This window comes from Labrus mixtus, chromosome 10 (genome assembly GCF_963584025.1).
Source record: "Labrus mixtus chromosome 10, fLabMix1.1, whole genome shotgun sequence".
Taxonomy (NCBI): domain Eukaryota; kingdom Metazoa; phylum Chordata; class Actinopteri; order Labriformes; family Labridae; genus Labrus; species Labrus mixtus.
Window position 1 is genome coordinate 5,033,054 of NC_083621.1, and position 26,316 is coordinate 5,059,369.

Here is a 26,316-nt window from a genome sequence, read left to right on the forward strand (position 1 = left end):
AATGTGTGATTATATTTTGTCATTTTTTGACGTTTTAAATATTTTTTTAATATATTTTTTTATTTTTTTAGAATAACATTTTGGAAATATAAAAACAATGTGTCATTTTATTTTGTCATCAAATCTCTCTGAATAATACTAGAAACATGTTTACAATATAAGAAATATACAAATAAAAAATATCAAGTGACGTGAAGTTACTCTGAGAGAGTACAACAAGGGATTACGGTAAAAGGGGGCGGGGCTGAACTTTAACCAGGAAGTGTACAGCACCGCTCCGTGTTGTTTACACATGGTTGAACGTTCACGTGGAAAAAAAAAAAAGATACTGTTCTGTATGAAAAAAAAATGTCTTCAAAGAAAAATAAAAGCAAGACGAAGAAGGGAAGTGAAGGAGACAGCTCGCTCGTAGTGAAGGAGGGATCTGAAGGCTCCTCAAACCTGCAAACATCCGGTCACGAAGGAGGAGGAAGCTGCAGAAGTTTTAACAGCAACTCATTCACTGTCACGGATTTCATTGATAAAGGTAAGCAGAATAAACACAGGTACTGTCACTTCTATCAGGAACCAATCAGGAGACACTTTACTACAGTGTGGTCCATGCTGCATGCAGACAGTGATGCTGATCTAATGCACCACCTCTCCTGCTCTGCAAGAAAACACAGACACATATTTTCATAAACACGTATGTACTCACGACTGTCCAGTTGAGATCCAACACTGACACAAACAAAAACAAAAAACAAAAACAAGCTACGAGTTTATTGAAGTCCAGATGAAAATCCTTGTTTTTGTTTCTTTACTTCAGCACAGGAAGAAGATGCTATAAAGTTCCAACACAAAGATGAAGTTTTGTTACATTAACTAAACAAAGCTGCTTTTTTAAATATGATTTGGTCCGCTATACCATAAACTGGAAGCAAATCGGGCAATTATCTAATTATATATTGTGGTATCTATCTATTTTCTTTGTACATTCTTAATGTTTCTTTTTTATTTAAATTGTTCTGTGTTCACTTTTTGTTTGCAGTCTTTGCTCTTTGCTGCTGTAACAATGTAAATTTCCCCATTGTGGGATAAATAAAGGATTATCTTATCTTATTTTATCTTATAAGGTCGTCCCCATTTTCAATACTTCGATACTTTTCAATATCATGTTTTTTTAAAATACATGCAGCGTCTGTCATTATAATGTTTGATAGTACTGAAAAGTATAAAAGCATTGAAAGAGAAGTGCATCTATTTCATGAGACAGTTGTGAATGATTCTTATGAATCCATTATTTTTAAAATGAAGTCACAATGTGGAGCTTATTTTTTGGTTATTTTTATTCGACATCCTGATTTAACTTCATATTTTGTTTGTTTTTCCTCCCAGCTGATGACAAAACACCGAGATGTTGCAGATCGACTTTAGCCCAGCTGAGCCTCAACTCGATGAAGTCGGCGAGCGTCTGCATCGGGAGACCGGTCCTGCTGACGAGTCCAACGGGAAAACAAGAGGTCTCCTCCTCCTCCCTTCCTTCCTTTCTTGTTTTCTCGTTTGTTGTCTTGTTACTTTAAATCGACTTTTAAATGAATTGCAGCTCAGGTAACTTCTTCCAGACTTCCTTGTAATCACTTATCGTTGCCTCTCAGGTGTGTTTGGGATGGCCAGTTGCAGCTTTTCCTGCGGGGAAAGTTGGTCTTCAGAAACGTGCTCAGAGTAACCTCGAGGTGAAGTCAGGGGACGAGGTGACGCTGCACCCAGTGACAGGTCCTGTTCTTCAAGCAGAGGAGGTGACGCTCTCCAGCAGGTAACGTTTATCAGATTACCCTGCAATAAATCCTCTCTTAAGAGTTTGAAGAATGTATTTCAACTTTATTTTGAAGGCTGTAGTTTGTGATGCTGTGGAAGTGATTTGTGTTTATAATGAGGTTGTCAACATTTTTAATACTTTGATATTTGTTCAGTCCTACGTGTTTTAAGATGCTACAATCTCTGTTATTTAGTTGTATCCAAAAGTGAAGGTAAAAAAAAACTAAAACTTGCACAAATACGGCGCCAAAGTATTTGTGAAATTTAGGCTTTTCTTGTCAATTATTTTAGTCACAAAAACCCAAGACATGACCAATTTTGGGTTCCCAGGTCTTCTATTTGTGCCGCCATGTTAGTTTAGTTTAGTTTATTTGCACATTTTTTTGAAAGAAGAGTCAAACAGAAAAAAATAAAACAAATAAAAAATAAAACACATGTAACAGGTGAGGTAGAAACCCATGAGGGGCTTATCCCAAAACCTCACCTTAAGAGATTAAACAAAGTTAAAATAAAATACAGTAAAAATAACAAAGTAAGAATATTTACTGTCACAAATACAATTTACCCAATTTGAAAATGACATAAAACATAAAAATAGAGCAAAACAGGACATACAGTATGAAGACAATATAACAAAATCAGGACAATTCACTTTTCACTACAAATCTGTCTGACATCAACGCATTTCTGAGTCTCAATTTGTATCTAGACAAAAACAAAACAAGTACAGATATTATTTGAATTTTACCCAAATCGTATCAAAGATTTCAAACTCTCATCCTGACAAACCCTCTTTGGATACGTCTTGTCCTCAAACCTCTTAATATCTCTCACGTGTAAACACTGCCATCTTCTGGCTACATGGGAGAACTACAGTTTAAATGCTGAAAACTATTTTTCACAAGTATTTTCCAGTTTCCAACTTTTCTAAATGATTTATTCTTTTAAATTTGGTGTTATAATTTCTCTCCTGATGCCTTTTAATTCATCTTACCTAAACTATTGGGTACAACTTCATGTTTATTGATAGTTGATCATTCATTTCATACTCATAGGCCTTTGCTTTATATTTTATAACTTATATTTATGCAGTGTGTTTGTTATTTCTAGTCTGTGTATGAGATGCTACAACATGACAACACGTGTGCAGCTGATTCTCACAACCTCAACGTTTCCTTCAGGTCAAAAGACGACACGTTAGAGACGGAGGAGTTCAAAAACTTCTTCCTAAGGACTCTGGGTGAGCCCGCCTTTTCTTCACATATTTATTGACTCTGAAATAAATGTTACACTTTCTTGGTCTGGGAATTTGACCAAATGTTATGTACGAGCAAACTGCTGACGATGAAGGTTTCTTAATAATGAATCAGAAAAAAAAACACAAAGCAAAGTGAGGCATGCAGCTTTTTAAAAACTTTTTTAATTTATTGTATTTAGAGGTATTTGTCTGTCTTCTCGCTTAACAAAGATAAAGAAAAGTTTAATTTATTGACAAAATCATACCTAGTTTTTTTTTGTTTTTTGTTTTTACTTAGTTTGAAGATAACAGGCGATTAACAGTATACCGTATTTAAAAAGCCTGACATCATTCTTTCATCCACTTTTAATGTATTCTAACAGCAGTGTAAGTGATATAAAACTGTATAGATCCAGACGTGAGCAGGTTTTATTTTGCTGCTTTGTATTATACCCACCCAATCATTAAAAATGCTGTGTGGCCTGCCCTGAACTCATCATTAACGGTTAGATCTTATTAGGGCTCCCCCTAGTGGTCAAGGCATGTAAAACAGAAAAAACAGGTACACCCCCCTCTGTATAACTTTTAACTGTTAATTCTGTACTATAAGGGTATGAGATAAGGTTACCCTGTTCTTCATATTTATTATGTCAAATAATTACAGGACAATATGTTGAATGTCACACATGTGATGCCTCCTGTAAGAGCTGCTTTAGCCCACACACACTGGATTGTTCCTCATGTTACAAAGTGTATCACCCAGAGGTTGGGCTTCGTTTGACTATACAGAGGGAGAACGCTTTCTTATCGGCTGTACAATACTAACTACAAATACATCCATTCAAGGAATCATTCATTTTTTCAGTTTAACTTTTTATTTGCCTGAACAAAATAGATAAATAAATTTTGTCTCTTCAACTCAACTTTATTGACACGGACAAAAGCCAAAATTTTAGAGGCGCCGATGGGCTAGTGGTTGTGACGTGCACACCATGTTTGAGGGCTAAAGTCCTCACCACAGAGACCGCGGGTTTGAATCTGCCCTCAGCCCTTTGCTGCACTTCATCCCTCTCTCTCTCCTCCAAACATTTCCTGTCTCTCTTCAGCTGTCATATCTAATGAAGGCAACACTATGATTCTGACTATGATTAAAAGTAACATTTTTGGAATTTGTGAATTGACCCAGAATAAGAAAACAGTAATCTCCAGAATATGTTCAATAATTTAATATTTTATCTGAAATGTGAAAAACTTTTATATTCTCATTTAGTCTCCCATATCTGAGCTTTCAGCCAATTTGGCACCAAACAAATCTGTGGACTTGTTTTAATGTGCTCTTTGTTGTTTTGTAAACAGTTGTTTTACTATCACATTTTTTTATTCTTTTTTTTTTTTTTTTTTTTTTTTAAAGATTTTTTTTTTTGACTTTTTGCCTTTTTTTATTCGAGAGACAGGACAGTGGATAGAGTCGGAAATCAGGGAGAAAGAGAGTAGGGAATGACATGCGGGAAAGGAGCCACAGGTGGGATTCGAACCCGGGCCGCCCGCTTGGAGGACTACAGCCTCCAGACATGAGAGGCCTTTTATTCTTTTTTTAAATCACTCATTTTGTGTGTCTGTTTGTCCCAGTTGGTAAAATCATCTTGCCAGGAAATGTGATCTCCCTGACGTACTTCGGCCGCTCATGCAGTCTCCGGGTGGAGGCCGTCAGAGGGGAAGACGGCGTTACCCTCCACAGACCGGCTCCTCCCCCAGGACCGGGCCCTGACACCGAGGAGTCGTCTGTGATGAACTCTGTGCTGGACTCCTCGTCAGCCGACCTCTCCCTGCAGCTCAGCTTGCTCACTGTGGACGACGACAACACTGAAGGGACAGCGAGCACGCCTGGAGAGACTGGACCTGCAGCCAGCACCCCGCGTAGACCAGCACAACTCCCCTGTCTCTCCTCGCCCCCTGCTCTCTGTACCCCGTCTTCCTACCTTTCCCAGAATCCTCCTTCAGGGGAGAGTGTCAATCTGGAGAACTCAGTCAGCTCAGAGAAAATCCCCACAGCTCCCCCTGGTGGTGCCTTGAATACTGACACCTTCTACTGCCTCTCCTGCTCCACTAAAGTCAGTTTGAGAGACCGAGCGGGGAAGGAGGAGGAGCCAGACGCAGAAGCTAAAAGATCAAAAGTCACATACAGCATGATTGGCGGGCTCAGCAGCCAGTTGGATGTCATCAGAGAGACCATCGAGCTTCCTCTGAAACACCCCGAGCTGTTCTCCAACTATGGTGGGTCAACGTCATTCACAATCTGAATCAGAATCAGAAATACTTAATTATTTTTAATTAACAATATTTAGTGAGCAAAGGAAGTCTTTTTAGTATTCCATGACTTTGGACTTTTGGAGGATTTGTTTTGCAAATTTAAATAATTTTGTCTTCCTCAAAAAACTAGAAAAACTAATGAAAAAATGTAATCATGAGTTTGCTGCCCTTTCTGCAAAAAAAATAAATTCTCCAGCAACTCGAGTTTTTATTTTGTCAAGCAACTTTTTCTGCACTGATAACTGAAGTTATCATACAGATTTATTTCAGACATACTGATATATGTAGACATAGACATTTAGATCTCAAACGTCAGGCCGATAATTTATCTTCTATATTTTCATCCTTAAGAAGCTAGATTGACGGTTTTCTTAACTAGACTTCAATAATAAAAAGAAAATCTCTCTCTGTCTCTCTGTCTCTCTCTCTCTCTCTCTATATATATATATATCTGTCCATGCCAAAACTAAGGATATATGTACAGATCAAAAATAATTTTAAGCCTGAGTTATATGTAACGTGTCGTTTATCTAGAAGCCAAAGATCCTCGGTCGCACAGTTAAGATCTGCTATTCTCCCTCTAGACGTTGAAGTCGGTCGATTCAAAAATATTCCAGTAGAAAACAGACTTTGTGAGATGTGTGAGTTGGACGAAGTTGAAACGGAGTCCCATTTTCTTTTTGCATTGTTACAAAATCTGATGATTTAAGAGAATTATTGTTTCATGAAGTAAAATCAGAAATATTGGGGCGGACAGATGTGCAGAAACTGGAACGGCTGTTTAAGTTTGATGTGTTTAAATTTGATAATTTTGTTTCAAAAGCTTGGAAAAGAAGACAGGATATTCTGTTTGATTAGTTTGACTTCTTGCTTTCTCTTTTTGTTTCTTGAGAATGAATATATCTTACCTAGTGCACCCTGATGCGGGAACGTTTTTCATTTATGGTGTCATGTAAGGGGGGGGGGGGGGGGGGTGGTGGGCATATGGATGTATGTATGACACAATAATAAAATAAAAAACTAAAAACTATATAAAACTGGCTACCAACCCCTTTGTCTGCAGGGATTCCACCTCCCAGAGGAGTCCTTCTGTACGGTCCTCCAGGTACAGGAAAGACTTTGATTGGCCGAGCCATAGCCAACGAGGTGGGAGCTCACATGACGGTGATCAACGGCCCCGAGATCATGAGCAAGTGAGAAGACATTTACATCACTTTTCTGCTCTAGTACCATGATGCAGGGTTGGGATTATAATCTCTATAGACTTCAGTATCATAACAAACATCAACTGTTTAGATTTTTCAAGAGATTCAGTATGTTGTTTTTATATCTTTACAGATTCTACGGTGAAACAGAAGCGAGGCTGAGGCAGATCTTTATGGAAGCATCTCAGAGGTAAACTTAGCTGGAACCTTCTCAGTCTAAAAATCATTTAGTCTTTTATTTATTTCATGCTTAAAGGCTTTATATGCGATTTTTTGATCCAGCAGATGAGCACCAGCATGAAACCAAAACAACTCGCGCTGCATTGTTGTGTTAGCATGCTAATGCTAGCGATCTTTATTATGTTCGTATCTTCACACTGCATGTAAATTTACCTGAAATGAGCGTGATCTAGAAACACAGTTAAGCAGTGAGTACAGTATGTTATTCTTCTTTTCTCTAGTCCCTCAATTAAACAACTTTTATACACGAGGGGAGGAGTCAGCCGGCCGTCCTGGCGATGTAAACAAAGTGAAGATAGGACTCTGAAAACATCACAGACAGTGGGACTCGGGTGTTACACCCATTGTAGACAGTCATGACTCACAGAGTTATTTTCAGAGGAGATACTTGATTTATATATTTAAGTGTGAAAAATCACATGTAAAGCCTTTAAGTGGTTAAACTTGTATGAGTCATCTTGGCGGTAAGAAAACACTCGATATAAACATGAAGCCATCATGCTTGTAGTACAAACCTTTCAGTATCCAAATAATAATCCAAAAGTAAAAAACAATACGCGTACACTCTGCACATTTAAACACTGATGACATTTTATTCATAACTAAACATTCTATGCCCGTCATTAAAACAGCAGCGAGGTTTCCCAGTGTGTAACCACTCACTGACACTTTCACCCGTTTCTCAGACGGCCTGCGATCATCTTTATCGACGAGCTCGACGCTTTGTGTCCGAAGAGAGAGGGAGCGCAGAACGAGGTGGAAAAACGAGTCGTGGCTTCTCTGCTGACTCTGATGGACGGGATCGGTTCGGTAAGTTCTCTCCTTGTTATGTATTCTCAACAGGTGGATAAAGTTATACAAACACAACTGATTCTAAGGTAAAATAGTCACTAAGGTTGTGTTGCACTTTCTCTCTCTTCCAATCCAAATAGTTGTAGATTTTTCAGATGATTTTTATTTGATACTGATACCAGTAATGTTGTTCTGCAGACCATCAAACCTGTGACTCTATGCCCTTGGGGGTTTCCAAAAGCAAAAGGCAACTTTTTAACAAATTGTCCATTATTGTATGACTTTTGTCAAAACTCCTTCTTGACTTCTACTCTTCTGTGTCTGCTCAAAAGCCAACTACGTCCTCTGCCTTCTTATTTTCTCATCAAGGAACAAGATGTAGGAATTTTTTTTATGGTGTGCTTTGGTGCCCACCGAAGGTCTCTGAGTGTAACTGCACTGTTATGAGCTGGGTATCGAACCTCAAAACCTTCCAGTTGAGAGACGACTGACTCTACTAACCAAGCCACAGCCGCCCCCGTCAACTAAAAGATTCAGTACTATTACCAGATTTTGTGCAAACTTGTCACAGCCCACTGTTTGCATGTACATACCCAAAACTCTCCAAGCTGGATAAGATAATATTACAGATAAAAAGAGAGCTGCACTCAAGTTGATAGACTTTGCAGCTTTAAACCCTCTGCTGCATTTCTTTAGCAATACTCAAACAACATGCTCTGCCTTTACGCTTTAATGCTAATATTGTTGAATTATCATAGCCTAGCTTTTTTTTGTAGATAGTTTGCATTTCAATCAGAGTTGAAGCCAACAAATCCAAGGCTGCAGGAGTCTGTGATTCTTCTGCAGCATCAACCCAAGACAACCGATGGTGCTGGTTTTTCTGGAGGAATAACGGGTCTTACAGCTGAACCGAGCTCTGCCCAAGAGAAAGTGTTTTTTGCTATATGTACACGTCTGAACTCAGATAGAGTGAGATCAGGTTGAAAAAAAAAATGAACCGTCCTTTTAAAGCCCTACACTGGCTGATGATATATCCTATTTTAATTTTTTTCTTACTTGGCCCAACTGAATGTCATCTCCTTATTCCATCAAACCAACAATCTTTGTTATATCTGTCTATTCTTTACAAGCAGGTCTGCTTTACATTGAGCAACGCTATGCTTGATCAGTATACGTTATGAGTTTGGCTTCCTGCAGCAGAAATCAGGAAATGTCTTCATTGGAAATGCAGGAACCATCTCTGTCTGCTGGACGCCCTTCAGACACTGTGGGTTGTATCTCTGGGGTGTTGTTTGTCCTCTAAGCGCTATGCTCTGGAAGATGAGAAAAAAGATGACCACCCCCCCTACACACACGCACTCAGTGGGAGTCTGGGAAACAAATCACCAAGGGTTGCTATGATCTGTCAATTTGGCTTTAACTTTATCAGCGGTCAAGTGTATCTCCATGTGCCTGGGAAGAAGAGAGCCCTCATTGTGATTGGAGATATCACACAGAAAATGGTTTTGTCTGTGTGTCAGCCCACATGATCCGAGGTTGGTCATCAGCACTGATTGGTTAGTGGAATGTGTAAAAGGCACGTCCTGCACTTCACCATTCTTCCCTGAAATATCATTTATTTGTGTTTCGATTCTCTCTGCGGTGTGAGCGGTGAAAAAAAATTCTCATCTTGCAGCCAGACCACCCTGACAAAACACACAAGTTTGGCATCAGTCTCGAGTCAAACATTTTCTGACGCTTTGCTTATGAAAACCAACTGGGTACGGTTACATTTGGTGGTCTTCAATACACGTTGCACTTAGAGCTCATAGAGACTCGACACCAATGACTCAAATCAACCATTTGCATGTAATTCTTGGTGCACGGCTCAGCCAAGCTGTTGTTTAAGATGCATCAGGCCATATCCACCATCTGTTATTTCTCCACTTAGAGAGTTTGGAGAAGCGGCCTTGGAGCTAGCAGAGCTGTGTGGGTTGACAAACACAAACAGCTTTGATAGCCTTCACTGAAAATGTACATCTGCAAAAAGAAAAAAAAATCTATACATATTATATATCTACTATGGTGATTTTTTTAAAGCAACCTTCCATAAAACTATGATCACTAGGAAAAGACTCATCTCTTTCCTTTTCCCCTTTTTTCCAGGAGGGTCACTCAGGTCAGGTGTTGGTCTTGGGGGCCACAAACCGGCCCCATGCTCTGGATCCTGCTCTGCGCCGACCAGGACGCTTTGACAAGGAGCTGGAGGTGCGAACTGATAACCCTTACCTGCATCAAGTGTTAGAATGACTGTCCTGTGAACGAGGTTTTAACATAATCACTCCAATATGAAAACCAGCAGGCATTGTGTTAGCTCGCTGTGAATCAGGTGATAAAGAAAGTGCATGAAACGTAAACACTGAGGGATATTTACATATCTTTTCATGAATGAAGCTTATGAATGAAGGATTGTGTCTGCTAACTCTCCAGCAGTTTTTGTGGTTTGGCGTTCCTCAGGGCTCCGTCTTGGGTCCTGCTTGGTTTTAATCTCTCTGTTATAGAATGCTAAGTTGGTTTTCGTTTCATGTCGACAGGTGGGCGTTCCCGGTGCTAAAGAACGTGCAGACATTTTGCAGAAGCAGTTGAGTTTTGTACCATGCAGCGCCACAAACGAGGAGCTGACGCAGCTGGCCGAGGCGGCTCATGGATACGTAGGAGCCGACCTCGCTGCTATTTGCAAAGAAGCAGGCAAGTACGCACTGTCCTACTGTCATGTGAAAGGTCAAAATAGTTTTGAAAAAAGTAATGCCTCCTTCATAGGACTCTGATCAAAAACATGTGAGATGGTGAGGGTGGGTTCCATGTGTACCACATTTTTCTCTTCGCTTCTTTCTATTCTGGACGACATGTTGAACAAATGATCAAGACTCTTGAGCTTTTAACATTAAAGAGGACATATTATCCCCCTCCTCCACCTTTTCAAACAGTCCCCCTGTGGTCTAAATGAAACATCTGTGCTGTGCTTTGTTCAAAATATAACATGAATCAAGCACCAGAGGAGGTTTGTGACCCTGTATAAACCAGCTCTCTCAGAACGCTCCGTTTTGGTGTGTGTGTCTCTTTAAATGTAATGAGCCCCCCTCTGAGTTTTCCCGGTAGACATCACTCCTTCACTCCTTCGAGAATAAAAATGGCGGACCTGCGCAAAAGTTTTGCTCTAGGCTTGGGGTGGAGTCCATGGGTGGAGATATCAGGGGAGGGGAGGGGATTTTATTTACCAGAATTCCACTTGTGATGTGATTTTGAAATGTAAAAAAACTTGACTATTTTACTACTCACAACGGCCAACAACAAACTCACAGTATAAACGTCGTAATCGCTGACGTGCTCTGAGTGTGAGCTAGTGCACACAAGAGGTAGAGAGCGAGCAGGGAGACAGGGAGGCGTCTGATTGGTTCATCAGATTGGTACCTCGTAGCAGACATTGGTCAAAGTTTTTACAGGATTACAAACTGATACAGATGATGGATTTTCTTCGTTCCTTTTTCAGAGAACATGAGTTATTAATTTCTGTCAGGACCTAAAGACAACTTCAACCAAAATCTTGAAAAAGTGAATCTGGAGGAAATTACCAACCCTGCCTTTAAAGTACAAACAGGAAGTAAATGATACATCACAAATCACACACCAGGGGGAACAAGTCATAAATCACAGGATGTTAAAGTCTTTATATGTGATTGTTCACACTTAAATATAAATCAAGTATATCCTCTGAAAATAACTCTGTGAGTCATGACTGTCTACAATGGGTGTAACACCCAAGTCCCACTGTCTGTGATGTTTTCAGAGTTTTCAGAGTCCTATCTTGAGTTTGTTTACATTGCCCGGACGGCCGGCTGACTCCTCCCCTCACGTATAAAAGTTGTTTAATTGAGGGACTAGAGAAAAGAAGAATAACATACTGTACTCACTGCTTAACTGTGTTTCTAGATCACGCTCATTTCAGGTAAATTTACATGCAGTGTGAAGATACGAGCATAATAAAGATCGCTAGCATTAGCATGCTAACACAACAATGCAGCGCGAGTTGTTTTGGTTTCATGCTGGTGCTCAAGGGCGACATCTGCTGGATCAAAAAAAATCACATATTCTGCCTTTAACTGACTCACAAATAAAGTCATGAATCTTTAATCTAAAACTGTCACCGACATCGAGATCATCCACAGCTGCTCAGTGTGCTGCTCTTTTCCTTTTTGCACTTCCTGACACCAACATCATTTTGGAATAACAAAACAAAGTCAAACACGGCATTCAGCCCAGAGCAGCGTGCCATCTTTCAGTGGTTTGATCTGTGGTGCTCGGGCATCCAACCAAGAAACAAAAGGCATCTGGACAACACTTTGTTATGAGCTTTAGGTACGTTGGACCCCTCCTCTGCTTGAAAAACCCACATTTTCTTGTGACTCATTCTTCCTACATTTGTGTTTCACAACCTCTTAGATGTTTTTCTTGGAGTGTCTGACATGCCTGCAGCTCTTTTTGAACACAGCAGAGTCAAGCATCCTTTTGAAATATGCCAAATAGGAAGTTGGGAGTTTCTGTGGTATTCAGCTCCCAGTGAGGGAAACCACTTAAACCACCACTTGTTGTGAAATTCCTGTGCCCCCTCTACCCCCTTATGCCACAAACAGATCCACCTCACATCCTCAGGACGAGCATGCTCGCTCCTTTTTGCAGTATGTTAACGTCTGAATGTGCAAGATTGTAGGGTGTGTGTGTGTGTGTTGTACGCGCATATGCACGTTTATTTTTGTGTGTGTGTGTGTGACCCCGTGTGCCTCCTGGGTGGTCCTAGAGCCCCCGGGTACGTGGCGTATTGCATTTCCAGCTGAGGAGGGAGCAAGGGGGCTGCTGTGCGGAAGCACTCTGCAGAAGAGCGTGATTTACTGTCCGCAGAGGGGGCCAGACGTGACTGGCAGTGTTTTCTGAAAAACCTCCTCACGTCCCGGAGGGAGACAACAACCTCCTCAACCCCGTTTCACTCCACTCACTTCCCCCTCAGAATCTCCCCACCAAGACAAACACAGGCCGTCCACGCTACACCACAGTACAAGCAACGGATTCAGAAAGTATTCCAGACTTGATTCTGTCTTTATTTCTTTCTGTTGGATTCTTCAGGATTAAAATGTCTTACAAATAAAATGCAAACTACGATACATGCACATCTATAAATGCTCAGAATTGCTCCCACCAGCCTCATGTTGCTTTTAGAGGTTTACCTGAAGTCTAAGTCTTTTAATCAAACGATAATAAAATGTAGGCAGTAATCTAACTTTTACTGATTTTTCTCACCTGCCTGACCTATTTAGATAACTACCTTATCCTTATCGGGCCTTCATATTCATTCATATACGAGTAACTTCTTTATTTATTAAACATTTATTTATTTCTATCTTGTCGTTGCCAAGACGACGCAAACTAAACGATGATGCATGGGGGATATTTAGTGCGGCTCCTTTTCTGTTCCACAGAAACCAGTCTAGAGTCTAGTCTGGATTAGTTTGATAAAAAATATATTTAAAATCAAAAAAAAACAAAAACATTCAAACACGACAACAAGAGAAGATGCAACCGACTTCTTCTGTTAAAAGAGGAATGAAAGGAAACGGGAGTAAAGTCATTCAGGTTGAACTGAATCAGAAGTGTTTTTGGAAAGTGGCTCAAAGATCAACTAGCTTAAAATGCTAACTAATGACTTAACCTGTTATTATTTCTTTTTTTCCGGCTGAAATTCTTCTATTAGCTCAACTGGTTTTGGTACCGTTATCATAATATGCTATGCTAACATCCACTATTATCAGCAGCTAGGTGGTGGGACTACCCCACCTACTGTCACTGCACCAATACTATACCACCAACCAAGACACACATTTCTATCCTCACACACACACACACACACACACACACACACACACACACACACACACACACACACACACACACACACACACACACACACACAGGCTGATATCTGTTTTTTCCTTCTCTGCTTTCATTGAAAAGGAACAAAAGCCAAAGAGGCACAAAAACACATCAAGTAGGAGCTGCAGTTGTTTCCTTCTTGCCGCTCAGGTAACAATGAGCTGCTGGGGGGAACGTACCCTCCGACGCACCACTTCCTGAAAAATAAAAATGTGGTGCTGCGACGGCTGCGACACTGTTAGGGTCACGCACAGGATCCCCGCCTCGCACAGCTGCAAGACAAGCATGCACACACAAGTTATGACCTCCATGTTTGTAACACACACACACACACACACAGAGTGAGCACGCTGCAGTGAGGGCTTCACTTCCTGCCTTCAGTACATTCAGCCTGCTTAGAGATCACAGAGGGAGACAATTTAAATCAGTTCTCCATCGAGGTCAAGCCGCTTCTCTTTTGTGTGTGTGTTTTTTTTAATCTGTGTGTTTGTGTGTGCACAAGAATGGATGGAAATCTTGATGTCATTGGGGGAGTTTTTTGTCCGTCCAGTCCAACTTTAACTGAGCCCAAAAAAAACGACTTCTTGACGACAGATGTGTTGTATAACCAGCGGCTAATTACAGTTGATCACGGATTCAGCCAGTTTCCAATGTAACGCAATGCAAGAGCACACTTCCACCGGATCTATTACGCCGCTTCATCAAGGTAGTCTCAAAATCCCCTTTAAGCCTCCACAAATTATTAGGAACGTCTGTGCTTTCTATCATGTGCACTGACCGAGGGGGGGGGGGGGGGGGGGGCTAGGTCCATCCTTCAAAGAAGGTCGGATTTTTACAGCCCGAGCGAGAGAAAAACAAGAATTTGGCTCAGAGTTAAGGAGGCCCCCCCCATCCCTTCATAGATATATGCATACACATGAAACAACATGTCATGTTTGATTTGCTGTTTAACAAAAAAAAAAAAAAAAAAATCTTATTAAGAATTACATAATTTAATACCAGCAATCATTGTCGATTGATTAAATGTTTACTTTGGTCTCCTCAAAGACTCAGATGGGTAATAATGAAAGAGCACTGCTGTGATATCTGATATACCTCACTTAAACCGGATCAAAAATCAGTCACAATAGGGCAGACATGTTCAATTCTGTGTCTACATTTGACCCTCAGAATATAAATTAGTTTACTAAATGTCTTTGATGGCTTGATATCAAAGGTTTCTTTTGCAATATTAAAAAAAACAATGAAGTTAAGTACAGGAGGAATTTTCTTCTGCAGGACAAGAACCTCTTAAACTCTAATGTTTTTCTCATAAAATATATAATTGCATCGATGCTTCCCCGTTCATGGCTGCAGGAGGAGAGATCAGACTTTCTGTAGCAACCCTTAACGAGGCCCTCTAGTGGACAAATGTTGTAACGCAAACAGGCTCAGCTGATGTTGGTATGGAGGGCAGATTGACTGACTTCCATTCAGAGTGGATTTAAAAAAAATAAAAGCCAATCATGGCCGCTGTAGCTTTGCTTTAGAAAGATTGTTGTTCATTTATTTGATATTTCTTATGTTACAAGTTAAACTTTCAAACTTCCTGACTACATCTCTTTTCAGTAGTGGATGCTGTCTCTCTATCACTCTCTCCTCCTCCTCTCTCCTCGCTGTGTCTCTAAGGTGGACATGGCTTTCATCACGGTTTCTCGCCGGCTGACAGATTTATGTAGACGTTCCGACGATCTGCTGGACTGTGTTAGTCACAGCAGAAAAATGTACAGCCGCCTGCACGCCAGCAGACTCTATTCATAGACGTTTCTCTGACAGAGTCTCTGTTGTATCTGATGTAGCTCCTCGTCATGTCACGCTGACCGTCGCTTATAGGAGACGTGTCAGCACGCACGCTGTCACTGGATAGGCCGACGTAGACGTAGAGTCATTATCAAGGTCCCGGCTTGTACTGCCTGTCGGCTGCAGAAAATGTTTGATAGGTATGATTGATGGAAAATTACAAACAAGCAATACTAAACTCTAAAGTTCATAAATATTAGATATTATATGGAGAAGCAGCAGTTGTAAAAATCAGAGCCAATACAGATTCCTATTTTCGTCATGACTTCTATTCTACAATTCACTTTTATCCAAAGCGACGTACATCAGAGAGTAAGAACAACACAAGCAAGGATCTAGAAAAAAGGGAACAATGTCAGTAAGAGCAAACGATCAGCTTTGAGTCTGATTGGACACACAGGTGCTGACAGGAAGTGACCAGAGGCAAAGCACAACATTGAGGGCAGTTCTTGAGAGCTCTAATCAGTATAGAAACCATCTTATAAGTCGTCGTTATCAAACAAAAACCATCGTCATTACCATCATCATCATCAATAATATGGAGACCATCATCATTAAGTTAGTAGGTATTCATGAAAGAGCTGGGTCTTTAGCTTTTTCTTAAAGGTGCAGAGGGACTCTGCAGATCAAATGGAGTTTGGAAGTTCGTTCCACCACCGGGGGGCGACAGAGGAGAAGAGTCTAGTCAGCGTCTTAGGACCCTGTTGTGAATGACACAGATTCACCTGCTGGTCTTATTGAGATTGATTCAGGCTCACGGTTTGCACCGTCTGTGTTCGAGCACAGCCGTAAGGTTTTAAAATGAAAATCATTCTCCAGTTAAACCGGCTCAAAGCTCATCAACAAACTGAGAGATCCAACGTTTGTCAATCGCAGACGCAGAGTAATTTAGAGCATTTCAGTAAGATAAAGCTAACTCGCTTTAACTTGCTGCATGTTACAGACCTTGTGAGTCTAGGGTTTCTAGCTAAAACAAAAAGAGGACATTTGCCAACTCTGATTGGTTAAAAACAGTAAAGATGAGCCAACAGAAGGTGTTGTATTTAAATGTTTGCACAAGATCTCTGAGCAGATTTCCTCCAGATCTAAAACCGCACAGGCTCTGATTTCCCCAAAACATCACATTGACCCTGTTCCCTCAGCCCAGCATGCATTATAAAAACCAGCTCCTCATAATGAATCCCTTTAGGTGTTTTGTGTTTTTCTGTGGTATTGGAAGCTATCATGCGGCCTCGCAGACTCCGGGCGTCTCTGTGTCGTCCTGTTGGCGTTTTCTCGACTGATCCCGGTGCGAGCAGATGACTCACTTCCACAGTCTAAACACAGCAAATTGTGTGTGTGAGGGCGCACGTTTCTTCCAGTGTGTAGTATTTGTGTGTGTGTGTGTGTCTGCGTGTGTGTGTGCTTGTTTGGTTTGTGCCACATCCGGACGCACTGTTTACAAGTCTCTCTAAACAGGGGAAGCCCACTGGAACAAAAAAAAAAAGGGGGGCCAGTAAAATTGATTATGTGGAATAATAAACACACGACTCTGCACTTTGTCAGCTGAAAGATTTTTGCTTTGCCGCTCGTTTGACGGCAAAGATCAGACTCGATACTTAAAGGGATCCTTCACCCGTTGAAACATGAATCTGTTTTGACATTTGGTCATATATGTAGAAATGTGAAATACATTTTGAAGTTGGTGCCTTCTTGACCAAGAAAAGGCAAAAAGTGTATGTTTGGATGAAAGACACCAAATCCCAGAATGCACAGCACCGCAGGCCACTCCCACTAAGGTCCTCTAGTTACAGACATATTTACTTCAACACATAAGGCCGTTTCCTCAACTGATTCTGAGATTTCTTCCAGAATTGATCTTGGAAATTCCTGTCAGAAAACAGACTCTATGTCTGTGTTCATAGGCAAACAGTGAGAGCACCGACACTACCAGTCCGCCCCAGCTCCAGCCGGCCCCGGCTCCTCGTCCTCACCACCACCGACAGGCAGGCATTATGTCTCAACTGCTGAGCCGTCCAGCAATATAGCGGCGAGACGGTTGCTGCCGGTTTTGTTTCTCGGCTGTTGCGGCCAGCAGCGGCAGCAGCCAAGACACAAGACCGGCCTGTCGGCAGCAGCCGTCTCGCCGCTATATTTGTATTTCTACGCCATTATCAGCTTTCTCCATAGAGCCTGTTAGCATAGCTTCCAAGCAATATGGCGACGTTAAGTTTCGATTCTGGGAGTGAGTTCCCACCCACTGATCTGTGATTGGTCTGTAGCTTCAGTGGTCGAAAATATGAGGAACTAGCGTTGTAGTTTCACCCCGCTAACCGCTCCTTTTCAGACTCAGAAATACAAAGATTTCCCATCTCAGGGGAAAATGAGGGCGGGATGCACGACCATTCAAAAATACTACCAGGTTTCTAATGATACAAAGATTAATGCAAATGTGTGAAGTATCCCTTTAACGTCCACGTCTCAGACTTAGAACAACTCGTGCAAAGTAATAATGAACACTCTTCAATCCAAACATAAATAGTTACCGCGCTGCAGACAGAATAACGGCATCAAAAAAATGATCTAACTTCTTGTGTGTTTGACATCAATTCTGCAGAGGAAGACAAACACACTCCTGAATGCTGGCCTGATGTTTACACAGCGGCGGCCTCTCCTTATAAAGCGCTTTTCCCAACTCATCGCTCCTTTTAAAGACACTCGAGGAATTTCAGGACAAGTCACATAAATATCAGTATCGGATCAGCATGTGAGGTTTATTTGAGGCCTCTTGTTTATAAAATCCGGAAATGTGCTGCTTGTACTCCTTAACCCCCGGCACTTACCTTTACTCGGTGACAGCTGTGTGTGTGTGTGTGTTCTGTAAATGCACGTGTGTCTATGCCTGCACAAGTTTTCCGCATGCTTGGAGTGTGTGAGCACGTGTGTTTGTCTTTGTGTGTGTGTGTGTGTGTGTGTGTGCACTTTAAGAGCACATATTATTGCGGTGTTTCAGCTCCGGGTAACAGATGTCGGGGTATTGTAAATACAGGTGCAGAGAGTTGTTCCGGAAGCCCCGGCGAGTTAATGAAAACGTTCCTGCGGTTTTGTCATGTTGTAATGCCCGAAGTATTTCACAATTCATCTGAGGACAGCGTCGCCGGAGAGCTGCGGCCCCCCGAGCCGGTGGTAGGTGTCGGATGCAGAGCTGCACACACACACAGTCTGGATTCTTCTTCCCTGTTGAAAAGTGGAATGCACTGTTGGACTTCTTTTTTTTTTTTTTTTTTTTTTGACACACCTTCCTTTGGCTCTGTGGGTGTTGATCTGCTGTCTCTGACAATGGAGCTCTGTGAGGGTTTCTCTTTTGAAGTTTTCTTCTGGAGCTTAACCTCCGGTACATTTCCCTGCCTCGTTTTTTTTTGTTTTTTTTCCCCTCCCTGGTATAGTTGAGGGCAAGTCTCAGACGCTGCACAGAGTTTACTTGCAGATGCATGAATGAAACTTTTTTCCTTCTTTACCCCAGGGCAAGTCAGCAGCTGATTGTTGATTATGGCATGACCAATATACACATTTAAGGGGGAGCCTTTGTTTACTTTGTTTCAGAGCCATTGGTCCATATCATTACAAAAAAGGCACAAGATGTTAAAACAGGTATTTATGGGGCGCTGGTGGCATGGTGGCTTAGTGGTTAGTGCGCGCCCCCCCATGTATGGAGGCTGTGGTCCTCCTGGCAGGCGGCCCGGGTTTGAGTCCCGCATTTCATTCCCCTCTCTCTCCCTGATTTCCGACTGTATCCACTGTCCTATCTCTCCAATAAAAGCACAAAACGACAAAAAATAAATCTTTAAAAAAACAAAAACAAACAGGTATTTATGTAATTAGATTTTTTTCTAGGATTAATCGAAGTTTAAAATTCTGGTTTCACGACTGCTTAACAGAAGAAAAAAAAGCATTTTTAGATCATCCCAATTATCTGTATTACTTGAATTTAATGTTCTATTAAACAAGTTTGCATCAGGCATGTGATGGGAAATCAATGTGGTGATACAGAAATAGCTGTGAGTACGATGAGCCCTGATTGGCTGAGAGTAGTCACCAAATGATATTATCAGTTGGGCTCTACTTCCTCTACCTTGGGTTATCCAGAATCCCGGCAGGATCATTTTCTAGCTTGCATTGTGCGGCCTGGGCGTATACGTATACAAGTGGAAGGGAAGGACCGAGGCTATTGCTAAAGTTCACTACAAAATATTTCTGCTGCAAATGGAATAAAAAAAAAAACTACGACAGTACTCAACATCCGATTCTGTGTCATTGCCTTTCAGGATATTCCCAATCCTAATCCCTGATGGTTCTTATTGGTTGTTATTGGATCATTTAAAGGCTTTATATGTGATTTTTTGATCCAGCAGATGTCGCCCTTGAGCACCAGCATGAAACCAAAACAACTCGCGCTGCATTGTTGTGTTAGCATGCTAATGCTAGCGATCTTTATTATGCTCGTATCTTCACACTGCATGTAAATTTACCTGAAATGAGCGTGATCTAGAAACACAGTTAAGCAGTGAGTACAGTATGTTATTCTTCTTTTCTCTAGTCCCTCAATTAAACAACTTTTATACGTGAGGGGAGGAGTCAGCCGGCCGTCCGGGCGATGTAAACAAAGTGAAGATAGGACTCTGAAAACTCTGAAAACATCACAGACAGTGGGACTCGGGTGTTACACCCATTGTAGACAGTCATGACTCACAGAGTTATTTTCAGAGGATATACTTGATTTATATTATATTTAAGTGTGAAAAATCACATATAAAGACTTTAATGCTCATTGAAACTTGATCCTTTATGCACGGCCTTATTTCAGACTGTAAGGTTATGAAGATTCACGTCTTGCTGCTAAGGTTTCTTGAAATATCTCTGAGAATAGATGCTTTTATCCAGGGGTCTGAATCTTTAGTAAAAGGGGGCCAGTTTGTTGCAAGGGTCAGCAGAGGTGACCCCTGAAGCGAATGCCTTGATTTGAAGGAAGGTCTGTTTTTGGACCGACATAATTAAGACCATCCCCGTTGAGAAACCACAAATAACCGTTCTCCTCTCTTCTCCCTGGCTGGCTTCCACTCTGTGAAATGAGTTCTTCTTCCCGTTCTTCTGTACCTAGCTCGGGCCCCGGTGTGATGTTTTGCAAATGTGCATTCTTGTACATTTAGCGGGCCCCCTTTTTCTCTCAAATCCCACTTTGGTTTCTGGCCAATTCCGAAGCATTCAGGAAAGGAGGAGAGTTTTAAAAAAAGAAGAGAAGGAGAAGGAGAAAATGAGTCCACATAAGGTTCAGATTAAATTGTGTTGTGTTGCCTCTTTTTTTTCCCCTTCTTCCTCCCTTCCCATCGGATGTTTTCATAACTAAACCAAATGTGTGCTCAGAGTCAGCCAAGAGTAGTCAGGAGAGAGAGAGAGAATCCCTGAAGCTAAATGTTAGAGTCACGTCGCTGAATCAAGTTTCCGCTGCCCTCGGGGGCGTCCAGGCTGCACCCCGGAGCTCTGCGGCTTATGAACCCCACTTCCCCCCTCTGGTCGGGCATGCGTCTCTGCGAGTTCTTTCATTACTTGCTGGCGAAGTTTCTGGATTTACTCGAGACAGTTTTCAGATGATTCTCGCTGAAACATTTATTAAACATTTGTCAGCTCCATTTGTCAGTCCCCGGGGCTTTACTTACGAGTTGAGCCTTTTAAACCGGCTGTCAGTCTGTGCTTACTGCAACCATTTACCATCTTACTTTAAGTGCTGCATCGGGGATGGAAGTCTAGAGGTGAAACTTTTGCAGAGTGTCTGGAAGACCTCCAAATTTTCATACATAAAAAGGAAACAAGGCACAACTTTTTTTTTTTCTAGTTTCTTTTTATTTATTTTTTAACAAAATGTTTATTGAATTTTAAACATTTTTCCAAGACACACAATTCTACAATTGACTTAGCAGACGCTTTTATCCAAAGCGACGTACATCAGAGAGTAAGAACAACACAAGCAAGGATCTAGAAAAAAGGGAACAATGTCAGTAAGAGCAAACGATCAGCTTTGAGTCTGATTGGACACACAGGTGCTGACAGGAAGTGACCAGAGGCAAAGCACAACATTGAGGGCAGTTGTTGAGAGCTCTAATCAGTATAGAAACCATCTTATAAGTCGTCGTTATCAAACAGAAACCATCGTCACAACCATCATCATCATCATCAATAATATGGAGACCATCATCATTAAGTTAGTAGGTATTCATGAAAGAGCTGGGTCTTTAGCTTTTTCTTAAAGGTGCAGAGGGACTCTGCAGATCCAATGGAGTTTGGAAGTTCATTCCACCACCGGGGGGCGACAGAGGAGAAGACACAATTACAATTAAATAAATTCTAAGGAAGAAAAAAAAAGTAAAAAAGATATACACATGCACATATATACACATTTATAAAATAAGGGGGGAAAAAAGTAAAATATAATAATAAAAAAAAACTTTAATGACAAACTGTTGCAAAATTATTACTCTCTGTATTAAATAAAAATAACCAAATGGAGTACATTGTCATAGATGATTTGTTAGTCGCAAATATTCTGCCCTAGAACAGTTTCTGCAAAAATAAGCACGATTACAGACATCGCCAACTCTTTACCAGCCGAGCTCAAAATATGTGACGGATGTTTATCCCGAAGAAAATTCATATATAGGCCCCAGATATCGTCAAATAATTCCCGTTTGTCTTTAAGTGTATATGTTATCTTTTCCAGAGCCAAGCACAGAGACATTTCACAAGGCACAACTTTTACCCCAATTTTTAAAATCGTAATGTTGCATAAGACCGACACATGCTGTTGCATTTGAAATTGGGGGCGGGGTATTGCCTTTTTTTGAAAGTTTTTGTTGGAGATTGTACCACATTTCTTTCTTAAAATATGTCTAACTTTTTGTGTCCAAGAGGATATGAAAACATCTCTTCCCTTTCGGGTTTTCTCCTTTAGCATCTTTTATCTTTAAGAACCTGACCAACCCTCAGCTGTTTCTCTGTTTTTTTTTTTTCCCATGTTCCGTCATCCTCTCAGCTTTAAAGGAAGGCCGAGACCCCTCCACCTTCAGCTGATGGTTTTGGGGGGGGTTTAGTGCATATGGTGTTGTGGCTGGTGCTCCCCATCTCTCTCTCTCCTCGCCCCTTCACTTCCCCCCTCCAACATCCTGTCCTGTCTTCCCTCGTTCTCTCCCGCTCTCAGACCAGATGTTTTTGTGCACTTTGAGCAGCGCGGGGTCTGAAGCAGTAACGCAGATGAGGAGCTGAGGCTGTAGCCAGGTGGAATGATGGGATGTTTGGACCTCTGGGGGGAAAAAAAAAAAAAGAGTAAAAAGAGTAAAAAGAGTGGGAGAGAGAGAGAGAGAGAGACATCAAATACTGGAGAGCTGGGCCTGGGGAACACATTGACCTCAACTTGGAGAGCAGACAAACCCCTTGCCTGTGTTAATTGTCTTTCTCCTCGTCTTCTCTTTCTGTCCCTCTGTCCGTGTGCCCCCCCCCCCCCCCCCCCCCCCGTCAGAAAGGGTCCTGGAAAATATAAACAGGATGCAGTTATGTCTGATCGTAAATCCCCTCTCGTCTGCTCTCTGGCCTCCAGCCCTGGACCACGTCCGTTCCCCTCCAGCCCTTTGCAGCTCCAACTCCCAACCCAGACCCCCCCCCCCCACCCCACCCTCCATTTGAGCTCAGAAGAGGAAGCAAAGACTTTGTGTGGTGTGTGTGTGCATCAGGAATGGATGTGTGTCTAATGTACTGTTACCCAACTCTGGGGTTTGGAAACATGGACGTGCGCCTGTTTTTCAAAAGAAGTATCATTTTTCTGCATGTAGCAGTCGATCGTCTCTGAGAAGACCTGACCTTCTCTCTCTCCTGTAGGAGGTCAAACTGCACATCTGGGCTCATCTGATGTGGGCATGGAGTTAGTGTTGTAGTCCTCAAGTCTTTTTGAAGGTCTCTGACTGGGCAGACTCCAGATTCAAAATAAAAACCAGTCGAGACCACCACTGAGGCTCTTTACCCACGTCATTACTGTGATTAGAAGGAAAATTCTAAAAGTTAGATTTTTATCTCAGTCTGAGGCAAACAAGTTGATCTTTTCATTGATATTTATGGTCTTGGTCTTGGTCTTGGTCTTGGTCTTGGTCTTGGTCTTGACTCTGTCTCAATCCCTAAATGTCTTGGTCTTGGTCTTGGTCTTGACTCTGTCTCAATCCCTAAATGTCTTGGTCTTGGTCTTGGTCTTGACTCTGTCTCAATCCCTAAATGTCTTGGTCTTGGTCTTGGTCTTAGTCTTGGTCCTGTCTCGATCCCTAAATGTTTTGGTCTTGGTCTTGGTCTTGGTCCTGTCTCGATCCCTAAATGTCTTGGTCTTGGTCTTGGTCTTGGTCTTGGTCCTGTCTCGATCCCTAAAGGTCTTGGTCTTGGTCTTGGTCTTGGTCTTGGTCTTAGTCTTGGTCCTGTCTCGATCCCTAAATGTCTTGGTCTTGGTCTTGGTCTTGGTCTTAGTCTTGGTCCTGTCTCGATCCCTAAATGTCTTGGTCTTGGTCTTGGTCTTGGTCTTGGTCTTGACTCTGTCTCGATACCTAAATGTCTTGGTCTTGGTCTTGGTCTCGGTCTTGGTCTTGGTCTTGGTCTTGGTCTTGGTCTTGACTCTGTCTCGATACCTAAATGTCTTGGTCTTGGTCTTGGTCTCGGTCTCGGTCTTGGTCTTGGTCTTGACTCTGTCTCGATACCTAAATGTCTTGGTCTTGGTCTTGGTCTTAGTCTTGGTCCTGTCTCGATCCCTAAATGTCTTGGTCTTGGTCTTGGTCTTGGTCTCGGTCTTGGTCTTGACTCTGTCTCAATACCTGAATGTCTTGGTCTTGGTCTTGGTCTTGGTCTTGGTCTTGGTCTTGACTCTGTCTCGATACCTAAATGTCTTGGTCTTGGTCTTGGTCTTGACTCTGTCTCAATACCTGAATGTCTTGGTCTTGGTCTTGGTCTCGGTCTTGACTCTGTCTCGATACCTAAATGTCTTGGTCTTGGTCTCGGTCTTGACTCTGTCTCGATACCTAAATGTCTTGGTCTTGGTCTTGGTCTCGGTCTTGACTCTGTCTCGATACCTAAATGTCTTGGTCTTGGTCTTGGTCTTGGTCTTGACTCTGTCTCGATACCTAAATGTCTTGGTCTTGGTCTTGGTCTCGGTCTTGACTCTGTCTCGATACCTAAATGTCTTGGTCTTGGTCTTGGTCTTGGTCTTGGTCTTGACTCTGTCTCGATACCTGAATGTCTTGGTCTTGGTCTTGATCTCGGTCTTGGTCTTGACTCTGTCTCGATACCTAAATGTCTTGGTTTTGGTCTTGGTCTTGGTCTTGACTCTGTCTCGATACCTGAATGTCTTGGTCTTGGTCTTGATCTCGGTCTTGGTCTTGACTCTGTCTCGATACCTAAATGTCTTGGTTTTGGTCTTGGTCTTGGTCTTGACTCTGTCTCGATACCTGAATGTCTTGGTCTTGATCTCGGTCTTGGTCTTGACTCTGTCTCAATCCCTAAATGTCTTGGTCTTGGTCTTGGTCTTGGTCTTGACTCTGTCTCGATACCTGAATGTCTTGGTCTTGGTCTTGATCTCGGTCTTGGTCTTGACTCTGTCTCGATACCTAAATGTCTTGGTCTTGGTCTTGGTAATTGTTACTAAGCCTTCCCTGGGGTACACCAATTCTCTTGTCCAGTTTTGTTATCTTACATCCGTTGCCCTCACAGATTCCTGCAGCTAAGCTTGGATGTACATTTACATTCCAATAAAGACTATTGATAACATGCCTCTGAAGACTTTTTGCACCATTACAATACTTATAGGACACTAGTCATCATATCTTCTGCTCCATGAAACACATGTTAATGCTCAGTAGTTCACATTTATGGTTCTTTAATCTATTTGCATTGTACTAAAATGCGTTCATTTTCAATGGGCATAAATGCGGCTGAAACAGGTGCAACATTAACATTTTAATTTAACATTTTAGTCATTATGGCCTTTAGAAAAACATTTTTTTGGGGAGGTGGGGTAGTGCACTATAGACACACTGTGGCGCGGCCTAAGCTTTTGTCCTTAATGTCATTTTTTCCCCCTTACATTACTTTTACTTTTATACTTTTAGTAGTTTTGAAACCAGTACTTTTACACTTTTACTTTAATAAAAAGCTTGAGTTGATACTTCAACTTCTACAGAAGTCTTTTTAAACCCTAGTATCTATACTTCTACCTGAGTAATGAATGTGAATACTTCTGACACCTCTGACTACATACACATATAGATAAAAATCATGAAAGGCAAATGACATTGCAGCTCCAGACATGCCCATTTCTATAGTTAAAGAACAAGGTTAAACTTCTTCAACTACAGATATTTCTGGAAAAAAGATTGTCTTTAGCGTTAGCTTGCCGTTAGCAGGTGCATGCAAAAGAAGTTTAAAGCTTAATAACAAATGCAGTCGTCTTCTGTTCCTACATTTGAAGTCCACAGGATTGTATCTTTGGCAATTTGCTGAGACAGCTGCTCGTCTTTTGTACGAATGATTAAACCAGACGAGTTTCATGTCCATCAAACTTTTGGAAGTCCTCCAACTGCCAGTCACATAACATGGATACCACGTTTGAAACCCTGAATACACTTTCCAGATATGCGAGCAGGATATTGGAGGAGCGTGCATGTGTGATCACCCTTCGTGTGAACACACTCTTTTTTTTTTCCTGTGATTTCTACTTTAGAAGTATTTTTAAAGTTATGTGTCAGGGCTCACTCGTCACCTCCACATTTTGGCAGAACTGATCTTTCTTCCTCAGATCAAACTTCTATGACCTCTTTTTCAAGGCCAAACAAAAGGCTGATGCTTCATATTGACACATCCATGTTTGTTTTGCTGTCTTCC

At 41.6% G+C, this 26,316-nt stretch overlaps 1 protein-coding gene across 1 annotated transcript in view; it reads left to right on the forward strand.

Moving 5' to 3' along the window:
• The first annotated feature begins 247 nt into the window (after nucleotides 1-247).
• afg2a (AFG2 AAA ATPase homolog A) overlaps nucleotides 248-26,316 on the forward strand; it is a 149,336-nt gene continuing 123,267 nt past the window's right edge. Inside the window, exons 1-10 of the mRNA XM_061047682.1 lie at nucleotides 248-526; nucleotides 1,378-1,502; nucleotides 1,638-1,795; nucleotides 2,979-3,037; nucleotides 4,664-5,308; nucleotides 6,408-6,537; nucleotides 6,683-6,739; nucleotides 7,476-7,599; nucleotides 9,727-9,828; nucleotides 10,155-10,308. Of these exons, the coding sequence (XP_060903665.1) occupies nucleotides 349-526; nucleotides 1,378-1,502; nucleotides 1,638-1,795; nucleotides 2,979-3,037; nucleotides 4,664-5,308; nucleotides 6,408-6,537; nucleotides 6,683-6,739; nucleotides 7,476-7,599; nucleotides 9,727-9,828; nucleotides 10,155-10,308 (1,732 nt within the window). The 5' untranslated portion in view covers nucleotides 248-348. The remainder of the gene's footprint in view (nucleotides 527-1,377; nucleotides 1,503-1,637; nucleotides 1,796-2,978; nucleotides 3,038-4,663; nucleotides 5,309-6,407; nucleotides 6,538-6,682; nucleotides 6,740-7,475; nucleotides 7,600-9,726; nucleotides 9,829-10,154; nucleotides 10,309-26,316) is intronic.